Source organism: Glandiceps talaboti, chromosome 3 (genome assembly GCF_964340395.1).
Source record: "Glandiceps talaboti chromosome 3, keGlaTala1.1, whole genome shotgun sequence".
In the NCBI taxonomy this organism is placed as follows: Eukaryota; Metazoa; Hemichordata; class Enteropneusta; family Spengelidae; genus Glandiceps; species Glandiceps talaboti.
The window spans coordinates 7,857,216-7,884,378 of record NC_135551.1 but is presented as its reverse complement, the minus strand read 5'-3'; the positions used below and the strand labels follow the sequence as shown (position 1 = coordinate 7,884,378).

At 35.1% G+C, this 27,163-nt stretch overlaps 2 protein-coding genes across 3 annotated transcripts in view; one reads left to right on the top strand and one right to left on the bottom strand.

Moving 5' to 3' along the window:
• The window catches only part of LOC144432596 (uncharacterized), a 40,839-nt gene extending 24,987 nt beyond the window's left edge, over nt 1-15,852 (bottom strand). For both annotated transcript variants that reach the window (XM_078120846.1, XM_078120847.1), the window contains exons 1-2: nt 14,594-15,852; nt 12,597-12,701 (exon numbers count right to left, since the gene is read on the bottom strand). In XM_078120846.1, the coding sequence (XP_077976972.1) occupies nt 12,597-12,701; nt 14,594-14,975 (487 nt within the window). In that variant the 5' untranslated portion in view covers nt 14,976-15,852. The remainder of the gene's footprint in view (nt 1-12,596; nt 12,702-14,593) is intronic.
• Nucleotides 14,961-27,163, top strand: part of LOC144432597 (transcription initiation protein SPT3 homolog) — a 71,303-nt gene continuing 59,100 nt past the window's right edge. The window contains exons 1-2 of the mRNA XM_078120848.1: nt 14,961-16,162; nt 17,162-17,265. Coding sequence (XP_077976974.1) covers nt 16,082-16,162; nt 17,162-17,265 — 185 coding nt within the window. The 5' untranslated portion in view covers nt 14,961-16,081. The remainder of the gene's footprint in view (nt 16,163-17,161; nt 17,266-27,163) is intronic.

Here is a 27,163-nt window from a genome sequence, read left to right as displayed (position 1 = left end):
AATTTTACTAAATTTTATCAAGTCTTACTAAGATTTACTAAATTTTACTTACTAACTTTTTACTTAATTTATCAAAGTTTTACTAAATTTTATCAAAGTTTATTAATTTTTACTAAATTTTATCAAGTCTAACTAAGGTTTACGAAATTTTACGAAGTTTATCAACTTTTACTAATTTTATCAAAGTTTTACTAAATTTTATCAAATTTTACTAAACTTTACTAAGTCTTACTAAATTTACGAAGCTTACAAAATTTTATAAAAGTAGAACAAATTTGTCAAAGTTTTACTAAGTTTACAAAAAAAAAATTTCAATTGTACCAAAATTTCTGAAATATTACCAAATTTTACTATAAATTTTTACTAAATTTTCCCAAACTTTATTGAACCCAAACCCACCCACTTGTCCCCTCACAACACCATCTTTGAGCATCTTCTAAAAAAATGTTAAATACATATGAAACCACTCCTGCATTTTGCCAACAGCTCTTTTCAAAGTAAGTTTTGCTGCCCTCAATTTTTATTGTTCTCTAAAAATTATGAAATGGGAGAAACAAACTGTTTTGACAAAAATATCAAAACTGTTGCCACACAAGCAAAATAAACTGTATTAAATTAGTAGATGTCCCCCCCCCACACACACACACACACATACCATATACACCATGGTTCTATGAAGCCCTGTATATCATTTATGACTTCATTGTTCACATCAATTTCAATACTTTCCATTTCTATACTACCGCCCATTGATTCATCTATTTTTTCCACACAAGTCACTTTGTTTGTTGTGCCTACAATTTCATTTCCACTCGGATAACCGTCATAATTCATTCATCCATCTACCAACAGTGTCCTTCACAATGAACCCGTCACAGAAACCGACACTATGAGAATAGGAAGCAACTAGGTGTCAATCTTTCCTGTACGATATCACCCTGCTATATTACTCTCTCCATAATTTGATGCCTCTGGCCTTTATCTACAACCGACGACCTCTGATAGAGTTTCTACATACATATATGTATATAGAGAGATACAAATTGATTGTCTTTCACAAGTACACACCCTGCACTGACTCAAATAATTCAAAGCGTGCACATTCAATTACTTTGTAAATAACAATTACCACAAAAAATGAGAAACAAAAAGAAAATTTTGCATGTCTGAAACTGACTCCCTAGCTCACCAGAAAAGTCTTGAACTTGAGCATGGTACATCTGTCACAATTACAAATCCCTATGTGTTGAATTGATTAATAATATTAAAACATATTGTGTATTGTAATGAATTGATTCCAATTCTAATACGATACAACAGTGATGGAGTACTTTCAAATCCGATGCCTTCCAAATTATTTGCATCTTCATGTTATTCTCTTCATCTTTATAGTTTTGTTGGCATTGAATGAAATACTTGTATATGAGTGATATATAAACAGATAACTTGAAAGGCGTTTCAAGTATGGCATATATACAAGGAAGTACATAATGTTTAAAAGTTGTGGCATATATCATTACCAATGTGATATGCACATTATATCATATGTAATACAGACAGACAGACAGACAGACAGACAGACAGACAGACAGACAGACAGACAGACAGACAGACAGACAGACAGACAGACAGACAGACAGAGACTGATTTCATTGTTTGTTACTCTGACACATTCTAACTTTGCCATATGTGCTACAATTCAGCCAAGACAGACATAGACAGACTGACAAAGAAACAGACAGACAGACAGACAGACAGACAGACAGACAGACAGACAGACAGACAGAGACAGACAGACAGACAGACTGAGTGAGTGAGTGAGTGAGTGAGTGAGTGAGTGAGTGAGTGAGTGAGTGAGTGAGTGAGTGAGTGAGTGAGTGAGTGAGTGAGTGAGTGAGTGAGGGAGTGAGGGAGGGAGGGAGAGAGGGAGGGAGAGAGGGAGGGAGAGATTGTCTTAATAATATATTACGCGATCTGCACCACTTCTAACTTCACATGCTAGAACTCAGCCAATGAAACAGACCTAAACAGAGACAGACATTATACCAGAGACTTATAATCATTTGTTACTGCAAAACATAACTTTATCATTAATATGCTAGAATTAAGACAAACCCAGAGACAGGCAGACATGTATACAGACAGACAGACAGACAGACAGACAGACAGACAGACAGACAGACAGACAGACAGACAGAATCATGTTACTCTGCACCACTTCAAACTTCATCAGTTGTGCTGCAATTCGGCTATTAGAGTGTCACGTTGTTAATGTAGTAGGCAGTAATAGTTTCCTGCTATGTTTTATAACAACAGAAAGACGGAGTAATTCTATTACAATCAAACTGTAACAACTTACAAGTCCGTTCTATCTATTGATTCAGTTAGTGTTAATTTTCACCATCTGTTGGCAAGTTCAGCACACACAGTTCTCAGCAGACACACACAATGGTATCTCAATAATCACAGGATCAATGTCTTTGACATCTGTAATTCTTTCCCGATGTCTTTCCTGTGGGAGAATCTGCCCACTTTAATCTTACACTGTCATCTTTCAAATATCTACTGTCTCCGAATCCTGTTTTCCATTTTGCCTTAGCCTACCTACGTTTTCTCCCCCTTCTTTTGTCGTATATCGCTAAATGTAATCTGAGATCCCAAGCTCAGGGCAATCTGTCTCAGAAATCAGACAAAATAGTTCATATTCATATACCTTAGTTCTCTCATTTTTTTCGCACATGAAATGTCAAATGTAAATAATTGAGCAGTATTGCAGGATTTTAAAGCCCACACAAAAAAAAAAATTTTTGTGACACAGTACCATCTCATAATCCATAATTTCTTATCTCACTTATTCTTATATTTGTAGACTATTATTCATCTCAGTGACTGGTATCTGCAGACTGGTTATTCATCTTTCCTTCCTTTCAATAAGCTGGCTTCCCATGGTAACCGGAAAATCGTAGTCAGTTGATATGGAAGTGGAAATTGACAAAGGTCAATATTAAAGGAAACTGAAGTATGCGTTACAAATGGGAACATGTGTACATGCTATAAATCAGAAGAAGAAAAAAAATTTCCAAAATGTTTGGAGAGTAAGGCCTGAAGTCATATGTGAAACTTACATTTCACTTAAGTTAAGTTTTGTTTCATTTATACATTTCTTATTTCTTATTTTCCCCTGGAAACAAAACTTGTGATGACCAAAAAACTCAGAAATTGGATTGGTTGATTCTATACTACATGTAGATCTTAATATACATCATGGTTGAATAGATTCATTGGGATATATGGATAGATATAGACATTTCTTTCTCCGTGCTTAGAAAATGGGTTACTGAGGGGAGGGGGTTACTGAGGGGAGGGGGTTACCCTATGCCCATGACTGGAAAAATGTTTAAGAGAAATTTGTTACGGCTGCCAAATACATAAAATCTACATTAACTATCCCAGGGCTGGGCATGCCATTCAAATGGTATAATGTATTTGAAAGTAATACCAGTTTCATCAAATTTTTCCATTTTTGATACCGGGGTTACCAAACCTTAGAAAAAAAACAGTGAGATTATTTTAGCCAAGTTGGTAGCTCACTTTAGTATTCAGGTAACACTGAACTAGAATCCCAGCATGAGTCACTTTATTCGAGTTGCTTTTCTTTATTCATTCAGACTCCCCCCCAAAAAAATCTATAGTACAGTTGAGTTCTTGTACACTTTAACAAATCACATTTCGATGAACAATTTGACAACGCATTTTGGTTTGTTTGTTTGTTGCTTGTTTATTCAATGACATGGATAGTGTAACTTCCATTCCCATTTGTCAAATTTTGGCAATGACCTCTAGGAGTTTGAACTTTGTCCAGTCTGGTAGGATGTCCACTATAGATCCTTTGATCTCATTCAGACAGTCAGACAGACAGACTGACTGACTCATCTTACTGTCTCTAAGTCCTGCTATTGTCTGTACATATCCCATCTCTAATTTCAACTGTCTTCTTTCCCCATAGGAAGACAATACTTAAGTTTTTTAGCAATTCTCTCATCATGTGGTCGTGACCTTGAGTGTTTGCTCTCAAAATAGTTTTGACAAAGTGAGAAAATTTCACTCACATTTTGTAGGGTGTATGTCACAAAACTGTGATTATTCACAGAATTTGTTTCAAATGAACAACAACAGACCAATCATTTGACATTTTTTTTACAAGGAGATATAAAATGGCTATTAAAGGCCTGTGTCTGATTAGGATTACTACATGGGTGAGAAAAACAGGAGTGCAGCACAGTATAAAAAGTTAGTCCTACACAAAGGAATAACCCTTATGGCTCTAAGATCGTACTAATGTGAGATCCTAGGAATGAACCATGGCCCTTTAAACAAATGTCATTGATCGATAGCAAAGTAGCTGTATTTATGTCTACTGGGAAAAAAAATTCACATTTGGAGAAAAATTAGTTTTCAAAAATGTTCAACTGTCACGAATTAAAGCCAGGTTGATGTCGAATTCTTTCTCTGAAATATTGATATGGCAATTTTTTCATCTTTGTCTCGGGTACCGTAGTATTTTTGTAACCAGCGTACAATTTACAATTTTTTATTGTTCAGTGGAAATTACACTTTGATAAATTGCACTGTAGTTGATAATCTAATCAATGTGTAGTATTATTGTACAGACCATGTCACAAAACTTGCCTATGTCATTACGATCTCTAACACTTCAATCATAGCAAGTAGTAAGTACATTTGCACTGTAACTACGGAGTATTCGAGACTCTGATAACTTGAACTGTATCGCAACTTCCAATTTTTTCGCTGGTGACTTTTTCCCACTTTGTCAGTGAAATTTCTGTGTGGACAAGACCACATCACAAAACTCTGAGACCTGTACTTTACACATCTTTTTACCTTTCTATCATGTAACTATAACTATAAAGTATTTTGTTCTGCATGCTTACAAATCGCAACTTCCAATATTTTTTCACTGGTGACTTTTTTTCCCACTTTCGTGAACTTTCTGTGGACAAATTCACAAAATCACAAAACTCTGTGATTTTTCATTATTTCTTCCATAAAATTACAAATGACTGGCAACGGCAGACTACTTTGGTCTTGCTCAGATTTTGACTTTACTTCTGCTACTTTCACTTGTGCCTTTTGTGCCTTGTTTTCCACTATTACGTGAAATGAAATCTCTGTGAAAGTACTTCTCAATTTAATTTTTGCATATCTCTCATCTCTTTGATCAATGGAACTGTTATCTGATCAAAATAGGTAATAACATGTTCCCATGAAAATTTAATCTTTAGAAAATAATATATTCAAAATCTACAGCTATATCAACATTGAATTAATTCAATATATTAACAGACTTCATTACATTTTTTTCCAGAATTCATCACTTTTTTCCAAAATTTTTGAGAAATTTAGTAGTTTATGGCATAAGAAAGAATGTCAAACATCTTGTAATCAGTAATAACATTGAGTTGCAGATATATCATTATTGTGAAGTATCTCAATAGAACGCATCACTTTGAAAACAATTTTCAGAAATCTTATAAAAATAAGGAGTATAGCTACGAAAACATCTAAAATGTTCAAAAGTTATGAAGCAATGTAACTTTTGTCAATATTGAAAGAGTACAAGAGAATTTCACTTTTTGAAGTTTTTCAAAATTTTTGAGAAATTAGTATCATACAACATTAACTAAGTATAATTTGGTCTCGTATCTTGTAATCTGTTTAAAAGTTATGAAGTGACACAACTTTCATTGATAATACAAGAGAATGGGACTTTTTTTCAAAATTTTCAGAAAATTAGTATTTTACGACATAATATGTTAATTTTGTCTAAATATCTTCTCTAATCAGTTTCAAAGTTACAAAGCGGCATAATTTTCATCAATACTTCACAAAAATGCGACACTTCTTTTTTTTCAAAAATGACTGAAAATTGAATATTTGCCGACATCACACAAGTAGATTTAGTCAGAAACAGCTTCTGATCTGTTTAATAAGTTATGAAGCAATGCAATTGTCACGACCCTATTGTAAAGAGCTGTGTAAGTGTACAGAATTGGTAGAATTCAAATGACGTAGACATTTCCATACAATTATGGCGGATAAGAGTCGGTGCAATTCAAATGAGACAATCTGAAGCTATTAATAAGGCTTAGGAGTTCAAGAGGGAACATTCTCGCTTCCTTCTCCCCGCATCCTATTTAAGTCAATGATCAAACGTCAATCACGTCAACTTTTCCCGTAATAACGTCAATAATTCAATCTTTGCTGATGAAAATTCATTTAATTTAATTATAAATACTTAATAGTACATAATCTCCAAGTTACCAAGGTAAATGCGTGGCTTAATTTTTAATTAGGACAATGCAATTGGTTTTCCGTACCGACCAAGTCAACGAAAATGGTAGATCTTACGATCATGGTGTATTTTTTTTTTATATATTCTGCAGGTACTTCTCTTCACTGCATTTATATAATAGATGCTGGTCATATCTAAAGCCACAAGACTTGATTAAATGTTTTGTTCTTGTGTCGCAAGAAGGAATCATTAGACAACATCTGCTATAGAAACAATTTTAATTTGAAAGACACAATTCAATTTTTTTTTTTGTATTGTATCACCCTCTGTATGGACAAGGGAGAGGACAATGGAAATCGTAAAATGGAGGAACGTTCTAGTCAACTAACTCACTCTTGCGTATTAAAGTTAAAGTTTTTGTGAGATTTAGCAAAATGGTGCATGCATACGTTTATTTTTCCTCTTGAAGCAATACAAAATATCAGTTCTTCCTAAAAATTAATTCTAACCTAAAGATCACGACTTCTGTAATAACAAATATGATATTACTCACTTGTAAACGTTGCATGGAGATATACTATTATTAAATGTAACTTAACACTGCTCTACTTTCAATGTATCTATTTATCAATCCAATTTTTTTTTTCTTTTCCTTTTTTGCCTACCAGAAAGTAGCAAATTACTACTTTCTGAAAATGCAGAATTTTGTAGACAGCCTGTAGACAGCCAGACAAAGCATTTAAAGCCAGTGAAAGGTTTTGGAGAGAGAGATACAAAACTGCAAACTAACATGCGGAAATGAGTGAAACTATAACACAGAATAACGCCGTTTTAGGAGTTTGTAGACCTTGCTTGTTACTGTTCATCTATCAAACCACATATTGACGGCGTACTAGTTCTGAACAAAGACACCAATATCTGCTTTACCATACAAATAATGTTAGGTTTTCATAAAAATTTACCTGCTTTCACCACAAATTTATAGGCCTGCACTTAAAGGACAAGTATTGTTCTTCCAAAATAATCCATGATTTGAAGTACACAACTTACAAGCGCAAACAGACGGCAAAGAAAAGCAACTTCAAGTCATTTGTATAACACTATGCTTTTATACAATTTGTGATCAATTTACGGAGAGTTGGAATTGTATTGGGCTCCTTCAACCAACACTCCTTTTACCCTCAGCTAGACTTGTGTACAATCACAGTTACTTAAATAAAGAGTGCAAAAACGCTCGCACAAAGCAAATTAAATATTGATAAAATGTCCAACTTTGTCACTCTTTAATTTTCTCCAATAGGAAGGAACAATAGTGGCATGGCTTTTCGCCCTCTGGGCATTTCAGCTGTACTCCCAAAACTGATTAGTAATAACTGGCATCACGACAATTGCATTCGATTGAAACCAACTAAAACACAGCGTTGTCGTAATTACGCAACTTGCTTTCAATACCGGGATGATCAGCTATTCTGAAACGTGACATGGATGAGCCGATTGCGTGCTGTCAGTTTTCACCCTGTGATGTCATCCTGCACATCCCATCTGTTAAATCCAAATTGCTAGGTAGCCTCAAAGCCCATGTTAGTTTGCGTTTATTGTCTCCACTAGTCTACCTTGCAGACCACAAAGCCCCAAACTAATTGACACAGCTCACACAAAAATTCATCATTTTGTTCTACAGCTGACCATCTGTTTAATATTGTACAATTCAATATCTATTTTCTTTCAATGCTGATGCTAAAACTTTTCAGTGAGCGCAACAAAATTCATGACCTGAAGAACTGTTTGGTAGATCAGAGCTCATGCATTTGCAAAAAGATGTTTTCGAGAATCAAAACATGCATGAAAAAGGCCTGCAAAATAAACACACCAATCAAATAACGTATTCATCAACAGTCCTAATTTGAACTGTTTCCAGTAAAAAGTTTGGTGTAGCCATGACGATGTGTAAGTCCTGGGGATGTAGAGATACCACACATCAATAACCACAAATGGTTTTAAGAGACAATAGTTGTTACAAATAAAAGGAAATAAAAGAAGGCCTTTGGAATTGTAGCCCTTATAGTGATCTGTTTTAATAGTGTTAAAAAAATTCAAGTCATCAGCAGTTCTAAATATTGAAATATTCATTCCTGACTACGAGAGAAACAATGAAAATCACCTGATCTGATCTGATGTATGATCAGTTGATAAAAATATACATACTAGGGAGTCCATCTAAGTGGTCCCCATAGTTTGATGTTTTAAAACCATTATCTGAGAACATTCCTCAATCATAGATAAAACTATCTTGCTTGGCTGCAATTGCTTAGTCTTTTTTACAATGCCCTCGTTTGGAAGTTGAGGGGTGGGGGAGGGGTGGAGTAGGAGTAGGAAGGGGCAGTGGCAATTCCTGGTTGACTGCAATCACCATCCTACATGTAGGATAATTCCTTAGTTTGATGATATTGTGATAGGGAATGTTCCTTGCTATACAAGGAGTACTTCTAAATGACTCTCCTTAGTTTGATGTTTAAATGCACTCTCTGGGGATGGTCCCTGGTTGTCCATTGTAAACCTGGATATTTGTTTTGTGTTTAAATGCACTTTCTAGGGAGTCTCTCTGGTTGATTTAATTGTTAAGTAGAATTGGTTCAAGATATAAAATGTAGTTGGGATAATGTATATGATAACTGTTACATTTCTTTTCTAGCCATACAAGGGAGTCTTCCTAAGTGATACCCCTTAGTTTGGTATTCAAATGCACTGTCTGGGGATGATCCCTGGTTGGTTCCATTTTCACAGAGTTGGTCAATATACAATAAAATGTACAGTATTAGGATAAAACATAAATTCTGACATTTTATAATTTCTCGATATTAAGGGGAGGCCCATTAAGTGATACCCCTTAGTTTGCTGGATAAATGCACCATCTGGGGATGTTTCCTGGTTGGTTAAATTGTCATAGAATGGTTCAGTACACAGCAGGGACAACACACAGGAGTCCCAGTAAGTGATACCCCTTAGTTTGCTGTATAAATGCACCATCTGGGGATGTTCAATGGTTAGTCCAATTGTCACATAGTAGTTCAATACAGTGAAGTGACAGCTGGGATAACACTACTCCTACATCCCAGTCACATCTACTTCTAGCCGTAGCACTCAATAGTGTATATCCTCTATTGATCATACCAGTGCTAGTACCTACGTAATATCCTTCCTCTTTGCATACTGACATCCTTCCACGTCTACACACGCTTGTAGGCGTACATACATACGTTGTAGCAAAGACAACATACATGTGTTAAGGTCACCCTATGTATACGGGTCATACCTACCCAAATGCCATCCGGATAGTACCCACATGATAATATTGATATCATCTAATAGATTTGTATCTATATATTGATAACCTTAGCTAATAGTGACATCACCCCAATTTTTTTTTTTTTTTGTAATCTGGTTCACTTCCTTTGCCCTTTTATACACTTTATAACTAGGTTACCTTTCATTTCCCCCATTTTGAATTTTTTATGGTATATTATATTTTGACAAGTAATTATCCGGCAGTGATTGCATTCATGTTAAAGTCAATACCTCACTGGTGCTTTGATATCAGTATTCACAATAGGAAATGCATGGTTAAGTAGATGCTATGTATATACACTGAAACTCAGTCTTGACAGCATGGCTTTTACGTCAGGCGTAATTTTTCACTTTCAATTTTTTTTTTGATGTATTACTCTTTTTAAGTAATTATCTACAAACACTGTATAACTTACGATATGTCAATATCTCTGTTAACCTTTAACACAGGAAATCAGCGATTGATGGTTTTGGCATATTTCTCTACTCTACTTTCATCATTGCTTTTATCCAACTTCCCCTTTCTGCTTTCAATATTTTGTTGATTTTTTTTTATGAGTGATTATATTCAATCAATATGTCACTAACAACTCTATGCTACTTTTTTTTCAAAATTTATTTAGTATCAACATTTGGAATATAGCAAAGTCTTTTTTTTTTTTTTTTTTTTGCAACTTTCATTTTTTTTAATACTCTGTTCATATTAAAGATTTATAAGTGTCCAGAATTACACATCAAGGACTTTACTCAACTGGTGTGAACTATTTTTTTTTTTAAAAAAGAACTTAAATTGGTTTTTATTCAAATTTGCAGCAAAAAAACAAACCATCACAACAGCAAATGGTGACTTGATTTTCTGACAAAGCAGACATAACCACTATTTCATTCTCAATAACATATATTAAAAATTCACACATTAATTTTTCATGTTTTATAAAACTACTACTCAACTTCATAATATTACCTATCAACTGTTTATTAATGTGCAATAACAATATTAAAGAGAGGTGAAACATTTCATCTCCCATTGCATAACTTCTGACTGAAGCATGTCCTGATCTGACCTTTGACCTGGTGACGTGACCTTTGCTCCCAGTCAAGTCACCTCACTTGACCCTTTGCTCTCAGCTCATTTCAATATTGAAAATAAATCCAGCAAATGAATTACATGCCTAAAATAGTTTTCATATATAAGTGTCTTTCCAAAATACCTTCAGGACATCTGAATGAATGAATGACTGACTGGAAATTTCATTTGCATCGTGAATGGACCGCTACAGTGAATAAACTAAAAAGTGTGTATTGTTGTAACAAAAGAGAGACTGGGTGTATTGTACTTGAATGGCGTTGATTTTACCATTCAAATTATCTACAAGACGGCTACAAATCTGGGGTTTTCAAAATTGCCACAACTAAACAGATATGATGAATCGTGATTCTTCACTTTACATTTTGGGGGAATTTTTCTTTCTTCATTTTTGTGCAAAATGCTAACCACTTCTAAAAATAATTTTTGATCTTTTCTGAAACAGAAACATTCTTGCTACGATTGTGATCTAAAATACTGTCAAAGTTGGTCAAAAATTTTCAAAAAAGATAAAAATTTTGTTAACAGAGTTTGGTGGGGAACGTGCTTTGTACTTGTAACAGAGGAGATTAGCAGACAGGCAGACTGTGTTCAGTGGATGCCTTGAATGAATAGACACAATGTATTGTCTCATTCTCACTCTCAAAGTTCACTCTAAGGTTACAACACAAAGACTCTCTCTTTCTCTCTTTCTCTCTCTTTCTCTCTCTCTCTACTTCTGATACCAAACATGCACAGATAACCATCCCTTGCACAAATCTTTCTGGTTTGAATACGATACAAAAATATCATCACGAGTATATATGCATGAAGAACGCAACTATCCAATTTTCATAAATTTTCGTCTGTCGTGCAGGGTAGCTGAAACATTAGTGAATGTGATTAAGGTCTGTGCTGTGATTCACAATACACTATAGTGTCAGTCATTTAGGCTTTGACTTTCACTTATGAATCACCTCATGAAACGAGGGATGTGAGCGCCATAGAGAGTGTGATTACTTTACTTTGTTTGGCACGACATTATCTAATCAACCGTGTTTGGAATTGTACTCCAACCTCAAAAGCCCAACGCACACCAAACTCCAACCACAATCTAACAGCCACATCAGTCCCTTTGTTCTTTTAGGAGCCATTTCGAACTGATGAATTTTCAAAAAGATCTAATTTCAAATACATTTTGCACACAAAACTTGGGCTAATTATGAAACGGTGAGCAGGAAACATACTCTGAATTCTATTCTAGTTTTTTTACTCAAAACAAAGAAAATGCTTTGCAATATACAATGACTTATCACTTACTTTTTATCTTACGGAAAATCTTAAAATGAAAAATTTCAGTTAAGAAATCCGGAAATATTATATTAAAAAAGTGGTATAGTTTCTGATTGTGTTTTATTACAATTTTTCGAGTGAAAGAAATTGCATGAGTTTTCATTTGTACAGTTGTTTTAACATCCATCGTATGTTGGGTGAAAGCTGAATACATTCTGAAGTGCTGCCTATTGTTCACAGCAGATTCAGTTTTACAAAGAAAAAACGCAGAAAGTGATGGAGAATGGTAGACAGAGGGGCAGCTGAGTGGTTTGCAGTCAGAACATGGATAGAATTGTACTACATGCACAACATACAACAACGATTTATTTAGCAAGCAAAGACTGCGGAATAATCATTATTGAGTAACAACACAAAGGGGTGAAATGAAAAGAGAACAAAAGGACGTGTGTGAAAGTGAGGGGGTGGTCGGAGGCCTTGGTCTTTACCACATCATGCTACTCAGTGTGGTTGTCTAAATGTGACCAACACAACAAAAGAAACCCATGCCAAAAACTAACGATAGTAAAAAGTACTTACTTCTGGGTTCTCTAGGTCCATCAACAGTGACTTTGATTGCACGGTTGTAAGTAGCAACTTGTGGGGGACTTGTACTCACTGTTATTGTTAAAGTTAAACTCTTTCCTACAGTACACAAATAGATAAAAAAAATATATATCAAGTCCATCGTTAAAAACGATTTGTTCACTTGGAAAGTCACAACATGCTTGTCCCATTGTTTGTTTAAAAACTTTCTGACAATACTTGTGCAGACTCTTTTCCTAGATGTACATGCAAATTACAATATTGAGCGTGTCTTTAGAAAGTTTGTTCAAATGAAAACTTGCATGCCTTTTCCATTACAGTACAATACCTTCCTATAATACATTGTGTTATCAATCATGGGAGTGTGACTTGAAAACTGAGTACAAACCGACAGTTTTCAAACAAGTTCAAGTTTACTATTTGTTTTTAAATGTCACAAGGATTCTGCCAACATTTCAAGTTCAAGTTGGTGTTACTACACTAAAAGAAGTCAGTAAAAGGATAGCAATTTAGATATATAATTAAAAGTTAAAATGACAAGTATGCAAAATGAACAATAATGTGATGGTAAATATTGAGATAATCTAAACATTTGTATTAGCAGTCTACCCAAGGTTAGGAAGTGCCTGTCATCTCTAAATTGCTATGAACATGATGCCTGCATGTAATGTAGCTAGCTAACCAGCAAATCAATGAAATCATAGCCACTGTTTGTAAAAAGAAAAAAAAAAGTATGCCAGTAAAGGTGGCCAACTTGAAGATTAACCATGGTATTGTAACTTGATAGCTGAGAAGTCAAGCTGACTACAACCACAATACAGTATGTGTAGGTGAACAACCTGAACTCAGCAGGTCGGAAACAAATGATTTTCTTTCACTACCTCCCCCCATCAGTTCACACTGACACTGTCTCAATTCCTTTTCTCATCATGAACAGATAGTCGACTTGGCCACCCACATTTCAATTAAGTGCTTCATTTGTTTCTCTATACAAAACATCGTATGTACAAGACAATGCCAGAAAAGTGATGATTAACAACCATTGTACTTTTTTAAAAAATGGATACTTTTCTTGAATATTTATCTGAGCAGGAACCATTTTAATTTTACGGCCCCTTGATACAAGTGTGAAATATAGAAACAGCTGAACGCGATTTTTTTTCCTTTAAACCAGTTGCCCGAGGTTCATAATTTGCATTTGCGGCCGAGGAGGGACAATATTTGATATTCATAAAAATAACAAACTAATTTTTTTTTTCTAAATTGCGACTTTTCTTTTTACAAAACATCGAAAAACTTGAATGAAATCATTGTTGCATCTGCTAAAGCCTAAATAATTTGTGTGCAAATAACATTTGCGAGAAAACGAAAAACGGAGAAAATTAAGTAGATCGATTCATGAAAGTGAGAGATTCTCTTTTTATCTTCCGACTTTGAAATCATTAGGGGACTGTTCGCTTTAGCCTTCGCTTGAGCGCATCAAATATACGTACGACTGTGATTCCATGCCAGTAGCGAACAATAAATTGCCTTTCAAAACTTCCGAGTCTTTTTTGGTTAACCCAAATCCACATCAAAACACCATAAAATGGGAACGCGCCAAGATGTATTGGCGAACTCTGAATACCCGGGCAAGTTGGCGAACAAGGCGAGCAAATGAATGAGTGGATTACGGCACGTGGCTCTGCTATTCACGACGTTTCAAAGAAAACCTACACACACTGTGACACAGAGTCGAAAAAAAAATCACAATCGCAATTAAACAAACCATTACGAGAGAGAAACTTGCCACGCTATATTCGAAAGTTCGGGACATCCCCCCATCATATTGAATGTTGCATTGTAAGGTCGCAGAAAGGCCAATTCTAGCAACTTCCTGTCATAGATCGGTAAAAGATTGACAAAGTTAAGATTCTTTAGTCATGGTTTGTGTACTCATCAGGCCTTGACTTCCTGTTTCAGATAAAAACTTTGGAGCTTGTAATACGTACCTCGGCCCGATCGACCCACGAATCTCAAATCATTAAATCTTGCAACTTGGTTTTTCATCACCGCTGTAAAATTTCGAAGTTCGGCACAAAAATTTTCATCATTCCCTGCTTGTATAGACACAATTGTGCCATCCCCTACATCTCCAAGCGACACAACTTTAAATGCCACTGGTAATGACTTATTGCATCTCCAGTGTGATGGCAATACTGAGCATACAAAATTGGGACTCTCTGTCCTTACGAGTTCACCAGGGTATTCAGATAACGCCTCGATAAGTGTTCTCTCCCCTCGGAATGGATGTTTCCTATGGTCTGTCATCTTCGTTGTTAAAGGAGGCTGGGTGAGGGGGGAGTAACGGCGATCTTCGGCTTTGATATGCATCGGGAATTGTGGGTTGGTTCACTTGCTGGTTTGGCGCAATGACAACAAACTTTAAAACGTGCTTTACACTACCAACGGAAATTTTACTGCGCAATACGAGGAGTTCAGTCTTGAGCCAACCACTCCCGCGCTTTGTTGAAACCACATGAAACAGACCCGCAGTTTCTTGGTCGCCTTAGCGGAAACCGGACTATTTTCCTCCCTTGGACGTCAGTAATAGCGGCGAGACAAACTGAAGACAGTGACGTTATCGTGACTGGCGGACGATGAGAAGTGACGATATACGACGAGTCACACAAAGTACCCACGACTTAGGCTAGTCGACTCAGCGGATGGGGGAAGCGCATTATTTAGTACGACTTGTAGTATGAATGAACTCGAGTACTGTGCTGTACAGTGATCAGACCTTGAATATCCTACAAATGAGTACAGGGGCGGGGCGCTATTCAATACCAAAGACCAATAAAAAACCGACGTAGTACCATACAGGCGCAATATAGAAAGGAACTGGCCTATCTCTTTCTTGTCGTGGACACGTGGTTACTGCGGTTTCGCTATATCTTTGAAGTTCCGATAAGTAACAATGGTAAAATAATCGATTCAGCCAGGTGAATCAGTAGAGACGTAGTATGTTGCCTATACTCGATACAATCACGATGATTTCTCCGGAAAATCGAATCATTGAACGTGGAAGTGTGATTTCCTCTGTCGAAATCCGATGATGAGTTGTCCGACAGAGTTCGTTCACATCGAATAAGGACCCTACTACTACTATACTACTCTACGACACGGGTACGGAAGTTTACTAGTAAAGAACACCTCAAAGACACCATTGGCGCACCCACAACAATACACAATAAACAACGTAAGAAACCACATAATACTGCAAGAATGTGGAAACGCTCAGGCACTTAAGCCCCGCCTATTGATTACTATAACAACAAATGTAAACAAACGTATCTCCGCCCACAATAAGTAATATTCAAATACAATGTGTCAGACGGCAAAATTACTTAACGCATGCGCATTAAATCCAATATGGCGACTACCATTAACTAAAATAGTCGCAAAATTTTAAGATAATTTTCATAAAAAGCGACCAGAAAATGACGAAACCAAAGGCAAAATCAAAGAGAAATGAAAAATCAAAGGAACAGTCTAGCGGCAGCAATATTCCAGAATCCAAGGTAATGACATGAGCTGTGTGATTTCTTTTATATTTTTCGATCGTATGCGCCAACGTGACGATGTTCGATGGGTGATCTATGTTTGACGTTTGAAAACGGATGCGAGGATTATTTTACGAAGCTGTCATTCATACACCGACGCATACCGCGTGGGTGTCTAACACGGCTCTAACGAATCCGTCACCTCAACGGGAGTGATTAACTTCGATTTAACGCCTGCTCGATGGTTACGATCGACTTAATGCGGGCCGCAATAATTGATACAACACATTGTATAATGTTAGTTACAGTTACTTCCGGTTGTTTGAAAAATGACACTATTTGGCTGGTGGGCAGTTCAACGAAAGTGGAGAAATTACGGAGTCAGCATTTTCTGTTACGAGATACGTACTTGATAAACATACAGTATTTATTATTTAGTTGTTGATTGAAGTTTTCTTCGTATAAAATAAAATAAAGTGTGTGCTGAATCCCAGTTGATCTGAGTTGATTTATCAAATCGCCAGCTTGCTTGCAATTCTATTTTGATGTTGATTTGAAATCAAAGTAACTAATTCCCTTGTTGATGATATAAAGTCAAAAGAAAGAAGAAAATATGTAATAGTCATAATATACTGGAATATTAGCCATACTTCAACTAATCTTGCCATACCAATCATAATATTAAGCTCTGACTTATAAAGAATGTTTTTCACACAGTCACTGATGCTACTGCCAACTTTTTTATTTTGATAATATATAGTTTCTGTCATAGAAATAACAAAAGATTTTAATCATGTTTGAAACTGTAATGATAAATTCCCTGCCCGGTGGGTGATAACAGTTAGAGAAACAAGGTAAATGGTATATATGAATGATAACCTACATATATGGTATACTTCCCCTGCCAGTCAATGCATATTTTGTGATAGAAATAAAAGTGAACATTTTTTTGCAATTTGAAGTCAAGTAAAACGTCACTATATGTATTCCTTAGTACTTGTATTTTGTTTTCCACAGACTTTGAGTAGTAATGCAGTAAGTCCAGCTAGCAGTATACAATCCACAAGTAGTAAACCGACCCCTGCCAAAGCATGGTTTACCACAGATATACAACATATGATGTAAGTCAAGTAGTCCTTTTTAAGTTATCAATTACAATGACTGACAGGTGAGACTGACCATGGTACAATGAGATGCAGCCATACCTATAAATAACGCCTATAGTTGGACTTCTGCCAACCCCATTCATAGTCCATTGACTCACAGAAGTAACTCATACATAACGAGAAAAATAGCAATGCACCTAGAAGTTACAGAAATGTTTGAGTGATATACGAAAATAAATTTGATATGATGTCAGGATTTGTTTTTAGCAGTTATAAACAGTGTGAGGATTGAACAATGTTGTCATCACGGCTATATATGCATTGTCATGTTATGAGGTGTGTCGAGGGGTGGGGCAGTAAGAGACGGGGTCAGAAGTTCATGAAATTGGTCGCCTTTAAAGTGAAACAGCTGTCAAGTCCAAATTTAGGATGTACTTAAAGAGAAGATTCTATAGTGTAGTGTAATATGAACTAAAAAGTATGTGGGGTGAAAACTGCTTGAATGGGTAAACTGAATAGATGAGAGAGTTGAATGACCTGGTACCGTGAATGAATAACTAATTGATGAGTATCAACACCCTGAATCATCATCAAAGGCTGTGTTCATTGTCAATTTTGTGTAAATGGTCTGGGGGAAGTTTTATTTAATACGGTTCCCAACAATATATCCATCAATACATCAAAATGTTTCTAGACATGTTTATTTCATCAAATGACCACAAAGGAAGAAATGTATTAGATTTGCATGAAATGAACTTGGGAACAATACTGGCAGGGTGCCAATGTAGACTTTCTATTGGAATGGAAGTATTTTTAGAGTGAGTCAGTCACTGTGTCGGCATCTGGTTGCATCACATGGTTATGAGTATATGTATGTATGTATGTATGCTATCAGCACCTGCTGTCCTCAGTAACATCTCACACTCTCTGGTTGTCTTGTCTTGGATCAATATTGCCACGTGTATGTCCAATTAATTAACATGGTCAAGCTGTTAAGTAATAACTGAAAACTTGGTTTTTCTCTCTTTATTTCCACCGCTATGTCTTGTTTTCTGTACCAAAAATCTTTATTCATTTTTATATTTCGCAAATTTTACTATCAAATCTAAACCTAATTATTGTTGACAACAATCTGAGATATAATATTTTTTAGAAAGTGTCAGGAATCGTAGATAAAAGAGCTTGACTCATATACATCAGGAATTTTAGACAAGAATTTTCTTCTTTTTTTTCTTCACTTTTACATTATTTAATGGTTAGAAGTAGGTAAATTGTACCTGAGTTTATGTTCAAATGCAGGGAAATCTGAACCAATTTGATCAAGATTTCCATCTCAGTTCACTGAGAGTCCAAGAACACGCTGTAATGTTTTTAACATACAGTTGCACATTTTCATTCATATTTTGATAAATATATAAATATCATATCAATATTGAAAAAAAATAGTTATCAATTCACACAAAAATATTTTTATTTTCAGAGGAAAGCATAAAATATTATGAATAGTACAACTAAAAATTTGTATTCGGAAAGTTCAATTTTTTGGAACAGATCTCAATTTTCCATTGCCATCTCATCAACATCTCATCGACAAAAGAAAAATATTGACTCTGAAAGTTGACATTTTCCTCTGTAACTGAACCCAGTGTCCATGAACAGTTCGTTATCGTTTCATGAATTATGATTGTTTTTTATGTATTTTCAAATAATTATCTTGTGACTGATAGATTGCTTTGAATGTTTGATGTCGGTTGACCATGAAAGGTGTTGTTTGTTTGGTTCCTGTATTATGATGCAACTGAGACTCACAACACATGTTGAACGGTCATTAATTTATATTTGTCTGTATAAATAGGTTTAAACCAACGTGTGAAATGGTCTGATAAGTCAACTACCTCGAGACCACTAATTTGACCATCAAATGTACCACAGGGATAATAAAAGTCTTGTTCTCCCATGCAGAAATTCTTTATGTGGTAAGACAAGTCTGAGTTTACAAGCACAGGTGATTAAGTTAAAAGTTTCAACCCAATACCCAACATCATTAAACAAGTCAACTGCAAAAAAAAAAAAAAAAAAAAAAAAAAAATTGGAATTTTGATTCCATTGTCAACAGTCCGACCACATATAGCCTAATAGTTTTGATCAGTCATCCAAGGTTCAAAGGTCAACTTCATTGCATCTACTTGCATATGTTGACTTCATATCTGGAACAGTTTTTTGACCCGTAATTTTATTTTATGAGCACTTTCTTAGCATGGGGTGCTGTTTTTGATGATTTGTCAGATTATATCAACATCTTTCTATTTTCGTCGAAATCATAAAAATTAAAAACATCTTTCTATTTTGGTCAAAATCATAACATATACATAATTATATACATTATACTATCAGTTAGATTTAATATTGTTATTTACAGTAAGCATGTACTCTGGTTGCACTTTGATATTATTCTCCAATATTTTTCTTCGTTCAGCCAAGGAAAATAAGAATGGTCAGAGGGGTCTTGTCACAAGAAAGTACCGATATTTTCCAACTGAATGAAGAAAACTGTTGGAGAATAATATAATTATACCTCCCCAAGCATCTTTATGACAAATCAGGAAAAATAATGGCGACTTGGAACATTTTGACTTATATTTCAAGCACCGCTGAACCAGTGACATTGACACAGATTGTCATGATGTAAAACAACCAGGGTATATAATCCATATTTTCTGATCAAAGATAAAAACTTGGCTTGTGCATGGTCTAATACACATTTATTTTTTATGCCTGTAGCAATATTTTAAATATCTGTTATCAATATAATTTAGCTACTTTTTTTTCAAAATTGATATTTTTAACATTTTTGTGATGCCCACCTTACCTTGACTACCTTGGTGACTTTAGATGTATAATTAAGGCCTAGGATTTATACCATGCACTAGCCAGGTTCACCAAAAAATATGGAATATATACTCTGGTCGTTCTATGTCATGACAACGCGTGTCTATGTCATTGGTTCTGCTGTATTCAAAATATGAGTCAAAATGCTCAAAATTGCCATTACATTCCCCAATTTTTTTTAAAATATTACTGCCGATGGTATAATTATATTATTCTCCAATATTTTTCTTCATTCAGCTGGAAAATACTCATGACCCTAAGGGTTGTCACTACTCGTCTAGCGATTCATGGTGACAAGGGCCCCTTAGGTCACTAATCTTTTCCTTGGTTGAACAAAGACAAATACTGGGGGATAGTATCTCATTCTGATTATCCTAGATGCAATATAACTGGTAATTTGAAATCAGTTGTATAATGCTCACACATTTGTTGTGGTCATAGTATAATTGCATCCAAGCTTACCTATAGATGTGTAACCTCGGACTACACGTCTACAGGTAGGCAAAATTGCATCCTGTAATTTTGAATTCAGAACTGCAAAGCCAACATTGGAGTAAGATTAATATTTGGGTGAGAATATCACTTGTATGGCAGACTTAAAGAACAAAGTTACTCCTGGAAAAAAAAAAGTTTAGTACTGCTAATCGATCTGTTGACAACGACTGAAGTATGCAGTTCAAAATTTCAGGTACAATTTTCAAGTTTGTATTTGGAACAATAGTTCGATTCGATGCTACGTCTCACCAGTACAGCTAAATTTGCATCTGAAGACCACTAATTACTAATCGTCCTGATCCCAATGATGACACAAAGCTGAATAATCCCATCTAATCCTTATCATTCCACGGATAAGATAATACTCATTCATGAATGTAGGATTCAAACATGGATTTAAAATCAAAAATGAAATTTTGGGCTGTATAGTGATAGAATGATTAGTACACTGCACCATTTTGATTGCTGTATGTCATCAGGAAACTATTTAGTGTTGTATTTACCATGACAACCAGTAACTGAAACCTTCCAGATTATCAGATTATTGTCCAGATTATTGTTATCTGGATTATTTATTTCTGGATTACCATAAATACACAAGTATACTAAAATGTTCTGTTACCATCATTTTGAGAGATAATCACTGCCTGAGTTCTTTACTTCTGTTACCAGCATTGTAGAGATAATCACTCGCTGAGTTCTTACTTCTGTTACCAGCATTGTAGAGATAATCACTGCCTGAGTTCTTTCCTTCTGTTACCAGCATTTTAACGATAATAACTGCCTGAATACTTCACTATTATTACCCTGCTTGAGCCTTTAGTTTTCTAAGATAGACACAAACTAAAACTATTGTCAACATGTTGATACAACATTGGTAACATATTGAATGGATGTTGGTTTAATTATATAGTCTCAGTACTGTGGCGTCTCTGAAAACTAGTTCATTTAGAGTTCCCTGAACTTGCAATGTTGTTTTGGGACTTCCAATGTTTACACTATGTTGATTACAGGGTGATTAGAATTACACAACAAAGGAACCACTATCTCTCACTTGTGTAATCTACCACATTGAAGGACAATAGATTTAGTTTGTGTCTATCTTAGTAAACGGAAGGCTGGATTACCAGTGTCGTATTACGAGTGTTCATACCACATTTATAAGATGAAACAAAAAAAAAACGGTTTATGCAAATTTACCAAATTTTTCATCACAGTTTGATATCTATATTTTAGATACATGTGTGAGTTATTCATATCATTCCACAATATTTACGTCATTCAGCTGGAAAATGCTCATAACCTATGGTTTTGTCACTACTCATTGAGCAACTCATAGTGACAAGGCCCCTTAGGCCACTCGTTTTTTCCTTGGGTGGATGAAGAAAAATATCGGGGAATAACTATGTAAATATTGGTTGAAGTGGATGCTTTATGCAGCATTTTTTACCAGATTTCTCATCTCTAATTTAATATTAATACCGACATTCTCAAACCACATTGCCGTCTCTATTGATGAGTGTTGGATGAAAACTAGCAGACCGATACATGTAATGACAGCTTCTTATCACTGCCTTGGGGCTCATTTTTCTTACCTTTTGTGTGCCTTATGTGACTTCCTTTTGTTTTATGTTTTTCTCTCTCCGAATAATTGCCTTGAGTAGAATTAGGTCACAGGGAATAAATACCCCATGAATCAAACACATTACAGTAATACTGCAGTCCTGTCAGAGTGTGTGTGTGTGTGTCCGACAGCTCATTACAAAATATGTGAAAGTCTTCAATGCCATCATGCAGTGACAGTGGGCAGACGGTATTTTCGTAACTCGTTATTGCATCTTCTTTATTTTTCATAAATTGGAAAAACTTCAAAATAAGTTTGTAAACTTTAAATTTGAAGTAATTCTTTCTGTAATCTATTAAAAAGTTCTGATTCTCGTCACACTTGTATTCAGCAAATTTATGAAAAATGTTATCATGTGACGTACAAACTAACATAAATGTTTCATTTTCACATTTCCTCGTAATTCGTAAATTTGATTTTTTTTTTAAGATGTAAATATGAAAGGAGCATAAGTATTTATATAATTCATAATTTATGCTTTACTTCCTCTTTTCCAACATCTGTTAGTCTTGAGTGCTATCTGTGACATCGAGTCTCAAAATCTCTCATGGATGATTCAAATACCACAGTAGCATCCCGACAAAACCTCTTCAGATACTGTAAACATTTTTGCTACTAGAAAATTGGCAATTTTACAGTCTTCAGCTAGTTCTCAAAGACTTATTTTAACTTATTACCAGACTGGTACATTGTGTTCATGTACAAGAAGGCATTTTAGTCACTACTTATTTTTGCGTCTTTCTTTTCCAACGAAATGTTTATAAGCAAAAATAAGTCTGTTGGGAAAATTTCCAGGTTTTCACAGTATTTGCCATGAAACAATTTCAGTATAATTTTATATCCACTATTGTGTTTAGTATTTTAGTGCAGGGTTGTAGGATTTGCAGGTAACTCTTCCAGTTTGATGGGTTTTATTTATGTGATAATTGCGGTTAATGACGTGACGTTAAATGATTATTGTAGACGATGTAATGCAGCTTTGTAGAAAAGATACCAGCAGAAACAACAACTACTAACACTATCACGGTTTTTAACAGAAAAGTCATACAATGAAGCAATCAGGTATGAAATAAGACCCATATAATGAAATGGTCATTTTCTTTGATGTTAATGTGCTGGCAGTGATACTTAAAATATACCTAGTCACCACCACAGGCCATCAATTAAGAACGATAGGTTTGTAATTCGCCGCTAATACCAACCTGCGTAACACAATCACTAACAAAATTACATACATGTTGACCTCAATAGATAGATTTGCAGGTGTATTGACTCACAGCCATGTATTTTTGACCTGTGGCATCACTTCTACAGGCCTGATGATTAATTATCAGCTGCATAGGGAGTCAATGTTAAAGGAACTGTGAAATAGAATTATATAAACGCCACAGCCTGTGGAGTCAATTGGCCATTGGAATCATTGCTACAGGTTGGTGAATTAAAATATCAGTTACCTAGGGAGTCACTGTTATTTTAATAGACCTGTGAGTGAAATACCTATACTATAGCATGTATAGATGGAGTCATTTCAGTCCTGTCAATAAAATGTGTCCTACTAAGGAGTCATTGCTTTTCACCTGTGAATAAAATGCCACCAGCCTAAGGAGTCATGATTGTTATGCGCCCATGAACAAATACCATCAGGCAAAGTGGTTTTGCTAGGGGAATGGGGTGACCAATAGCCTAGAATCCATGCGAATTGAATTTTTTACATTCATCTTTGTGATTGGAAAGATGAATGTAAAAAAGCCAGTCCCCATGGATTCCAGGCTAGGTTGATCAAATACCATCAGCCTAAGGAGTCAATGTTTAACACAGACCTGTAAATAGATCACACTAAGCCATGAGAAGTCACTGCTACAAATTATTTCAGTAGAGAAAGTACATGTATGTATGTATTCTCAATATGGTGCCACCAAATAAAATTTCACCTCTGGAAAAAAGTCCTTGTGCATGCATGTACACACATCTCTATATACCCATCTGTGTGTGCATCCCTGTATCAGTCATGTGACTACAGACAGAAATTGCGTACCTGTATGCATGTACATGCCTGTGCCAACAGACCTGTTACATGTCTGTGAGCACAGCTGTGAAATCTTACACCCTGTAACTAACAGCACTTATTTCACATGGTACAATCACATACAAGTGTACCCTGTTACTATATAGGATCAGAGGATCTGTACATGGCCTGTTACAGACACAATTCACCGGTGGATTTGTAGCTGTATATGCAATGTCGTGTTGTATTTCAATTCTTCCAAAACTCCTGATAACAGTTTGCAATCATCTTATTGAATTGAATTGAATAATTGAAAAGTGAAATACATTAGTCCCAGTAAACAAAGAACTAAGATCGTCAATAATTAATGAGTTTTAGAAAAAAGGTGATTTATTATAGTTATATGATTTATGACAGGCTTTGGTGCTCTCTTCAAAATATAAAGATATTAACCAGGAAGTGATTTCATAATTAGAAACTTTATGTTGCCATAAATGTTCATATTTTTGATAATAATATCACTATAATTTTTAATATATGAGTTGTGGCATGGAAATACTATTTATGGATGAATTATCAATATTTCATATTTTGTGTGTAGACACATGTATGTATAGTGTGTACAACTTGTAATTGTGTCTTGCTTAATTTACATCAATGAAAATAGATTGTCTGTGTATTTAGCCATGTGAACAAAAAGTGAAACCCTGTACAACGGGGGTCAGAGGTCATAGAAGTGAGATAGGGGCATCCCTTTGTAATTTTATGTTTACCTTTGTAATACCTTATGATTGAGGGTTGGGTTGGTCAGGTAGAAAAAAAAATGAAAAAAATGCAATTATGTGTACATCATCTACATGGTAACTTATACTTTCATTTCATTGTACTTAACTTTTAATAATGGTATGCCAAGCCTTAGAAATGACAGTTAAAGTCAAAAGGAAACTGTAAACCATCCATTTCTTGGTCCTAAGTTTCAGCGAAAGATGACAATTTTCATTCAGATGCAAACTTGTGATATTGCATCAGGGACATAATTTTTTTTCTGATTGGACAATTTTTTAATTATTTTTTTTTAGGAATCAAAAGGGTGATGAGACACATAGAAATAAAAATAGCTGGCCTAAATATATATGGTAGTTACTTTATTGTAGTGAAAGTATATATAGCTAAATGTATTGTCAATTTATCAATGTATTGGGTGAACCGTATGTAGTGTGATACCGGTACAATCATTGTGATGTTGATATTAATAATATATATACAACAGGAAAGAAGTGATAGTTACGGTGGCTGAATCAACCTCTCTTTTATCGGCTACTAATGATTTATTTACTCATTGAAAGTTTCGTTTCATGACACCAAGATAAAATAATATAATACTTTGGTCCATATCAATTTATTTGTAAATTTTATGTTTTGACTTCTTTATCTCATCAGGGTTTTAAGAAACCAATGTGTCAATATTCATCATAATAAAAAATTAAGAACTACTATTCTTGTGTTATCCTCAATAGTACTTGATATTCCTACAATTTTTTTTGTTGCTGCCAAATATAAAAATCATAAAGGGAATACTGGTGCTGGAAACACCGTAAAAATCACTTTGACTTAGTAAAAATTCACTTTGTATAACAATGGCTTTTACCAACATTTATCACTAGTTAAGTTATATTTATACTATATTAGTAGTAACTATACATATGGGCTTGTTTTCTACGATCTGTCTCCACCGTATAGTCAAATGGATTTCTTCAGCACGACATTCCGTTCTTACCACTGACTGTCCATAGCAGTTTAATGCTGTTGAACTTGAAGTATGGCTGTAAACATGATGACGTAATCACGTTCTCACATGACTTACTTTAAAACTGGAGGTTGAGTTTGTAGACCTGAGCGAAGTAACCAATACTTAACACTGAACCCATGAGGGATGGCCCTCACTGGACTTCTTGGGAGACAAGTGTTTAAATGCTTAAAGAACTATCCAGTATAAATAAAGATTATTATTATTATTATTATTATTACAACTGCCTGTCAGTGTGTGTGATGGATTGCTACATGTACTGACATGCGCTGTTCAACCTTTCCCCAGCAGGAAATTTTAAAACTAGATTTTTTTGGGTAGATTTGTCCAGAGAGAGATCATAGAAAACGAGCCCACACCGTATTATAGTTTGTGGACTACTTGATACAAGTACATGATAGTTACACTGCTATCGATGCTATGCTACTCTATAGAGTTTCAATATTAGTGAGCATGGTATGTTAATGAGATCCTTGTAATTGTCATGTGACTTTTAAAGATAAAATTATATTGGTTTAAGTTATCAAGATAGGGTCACTGACCTGTATAGGTGGAGTTGTATGTAAACATTCGTCACCCCAAATCATCAGTTCCTGTCCACTCTGCTACCAATTAAACCTGTTAACTCCATGAATGAGATGGTGAACATTTCTTATCATTTATGTCTCAACGATGGCTTTGACAGTTCCAGGTAATAGTTAAAGATGTAACAACCTGTTGTCGTCTTAACCTCATAGATTCAATTATTGTTTGTAATATGCTCAATGCGCAGTAGTTACACATAGGTAGACCAAAGATTAGATTTTTCAGAATATTGTAATTCATGAAATGTAAGAATGGTATGCAATAGACCTTTCCAACACACTATGCCCTCAAGTACCAGGCACTAAGCCTACCAGTCAATTAATAATGTTATACCCGATAGTAACTTATAGTAATAGACCGTTCTAACCACTATGCCCTCTATTGGCACTGAGTCTACCAGTCAAATAAGAATGTTATAGTGATAGACCTTTCCAACACACTGTGCCCTCAAGTCCAAGGCACTAAGCCTACCAGTCAAATAAGAAATTCAGTGTTATAGTGATAGACC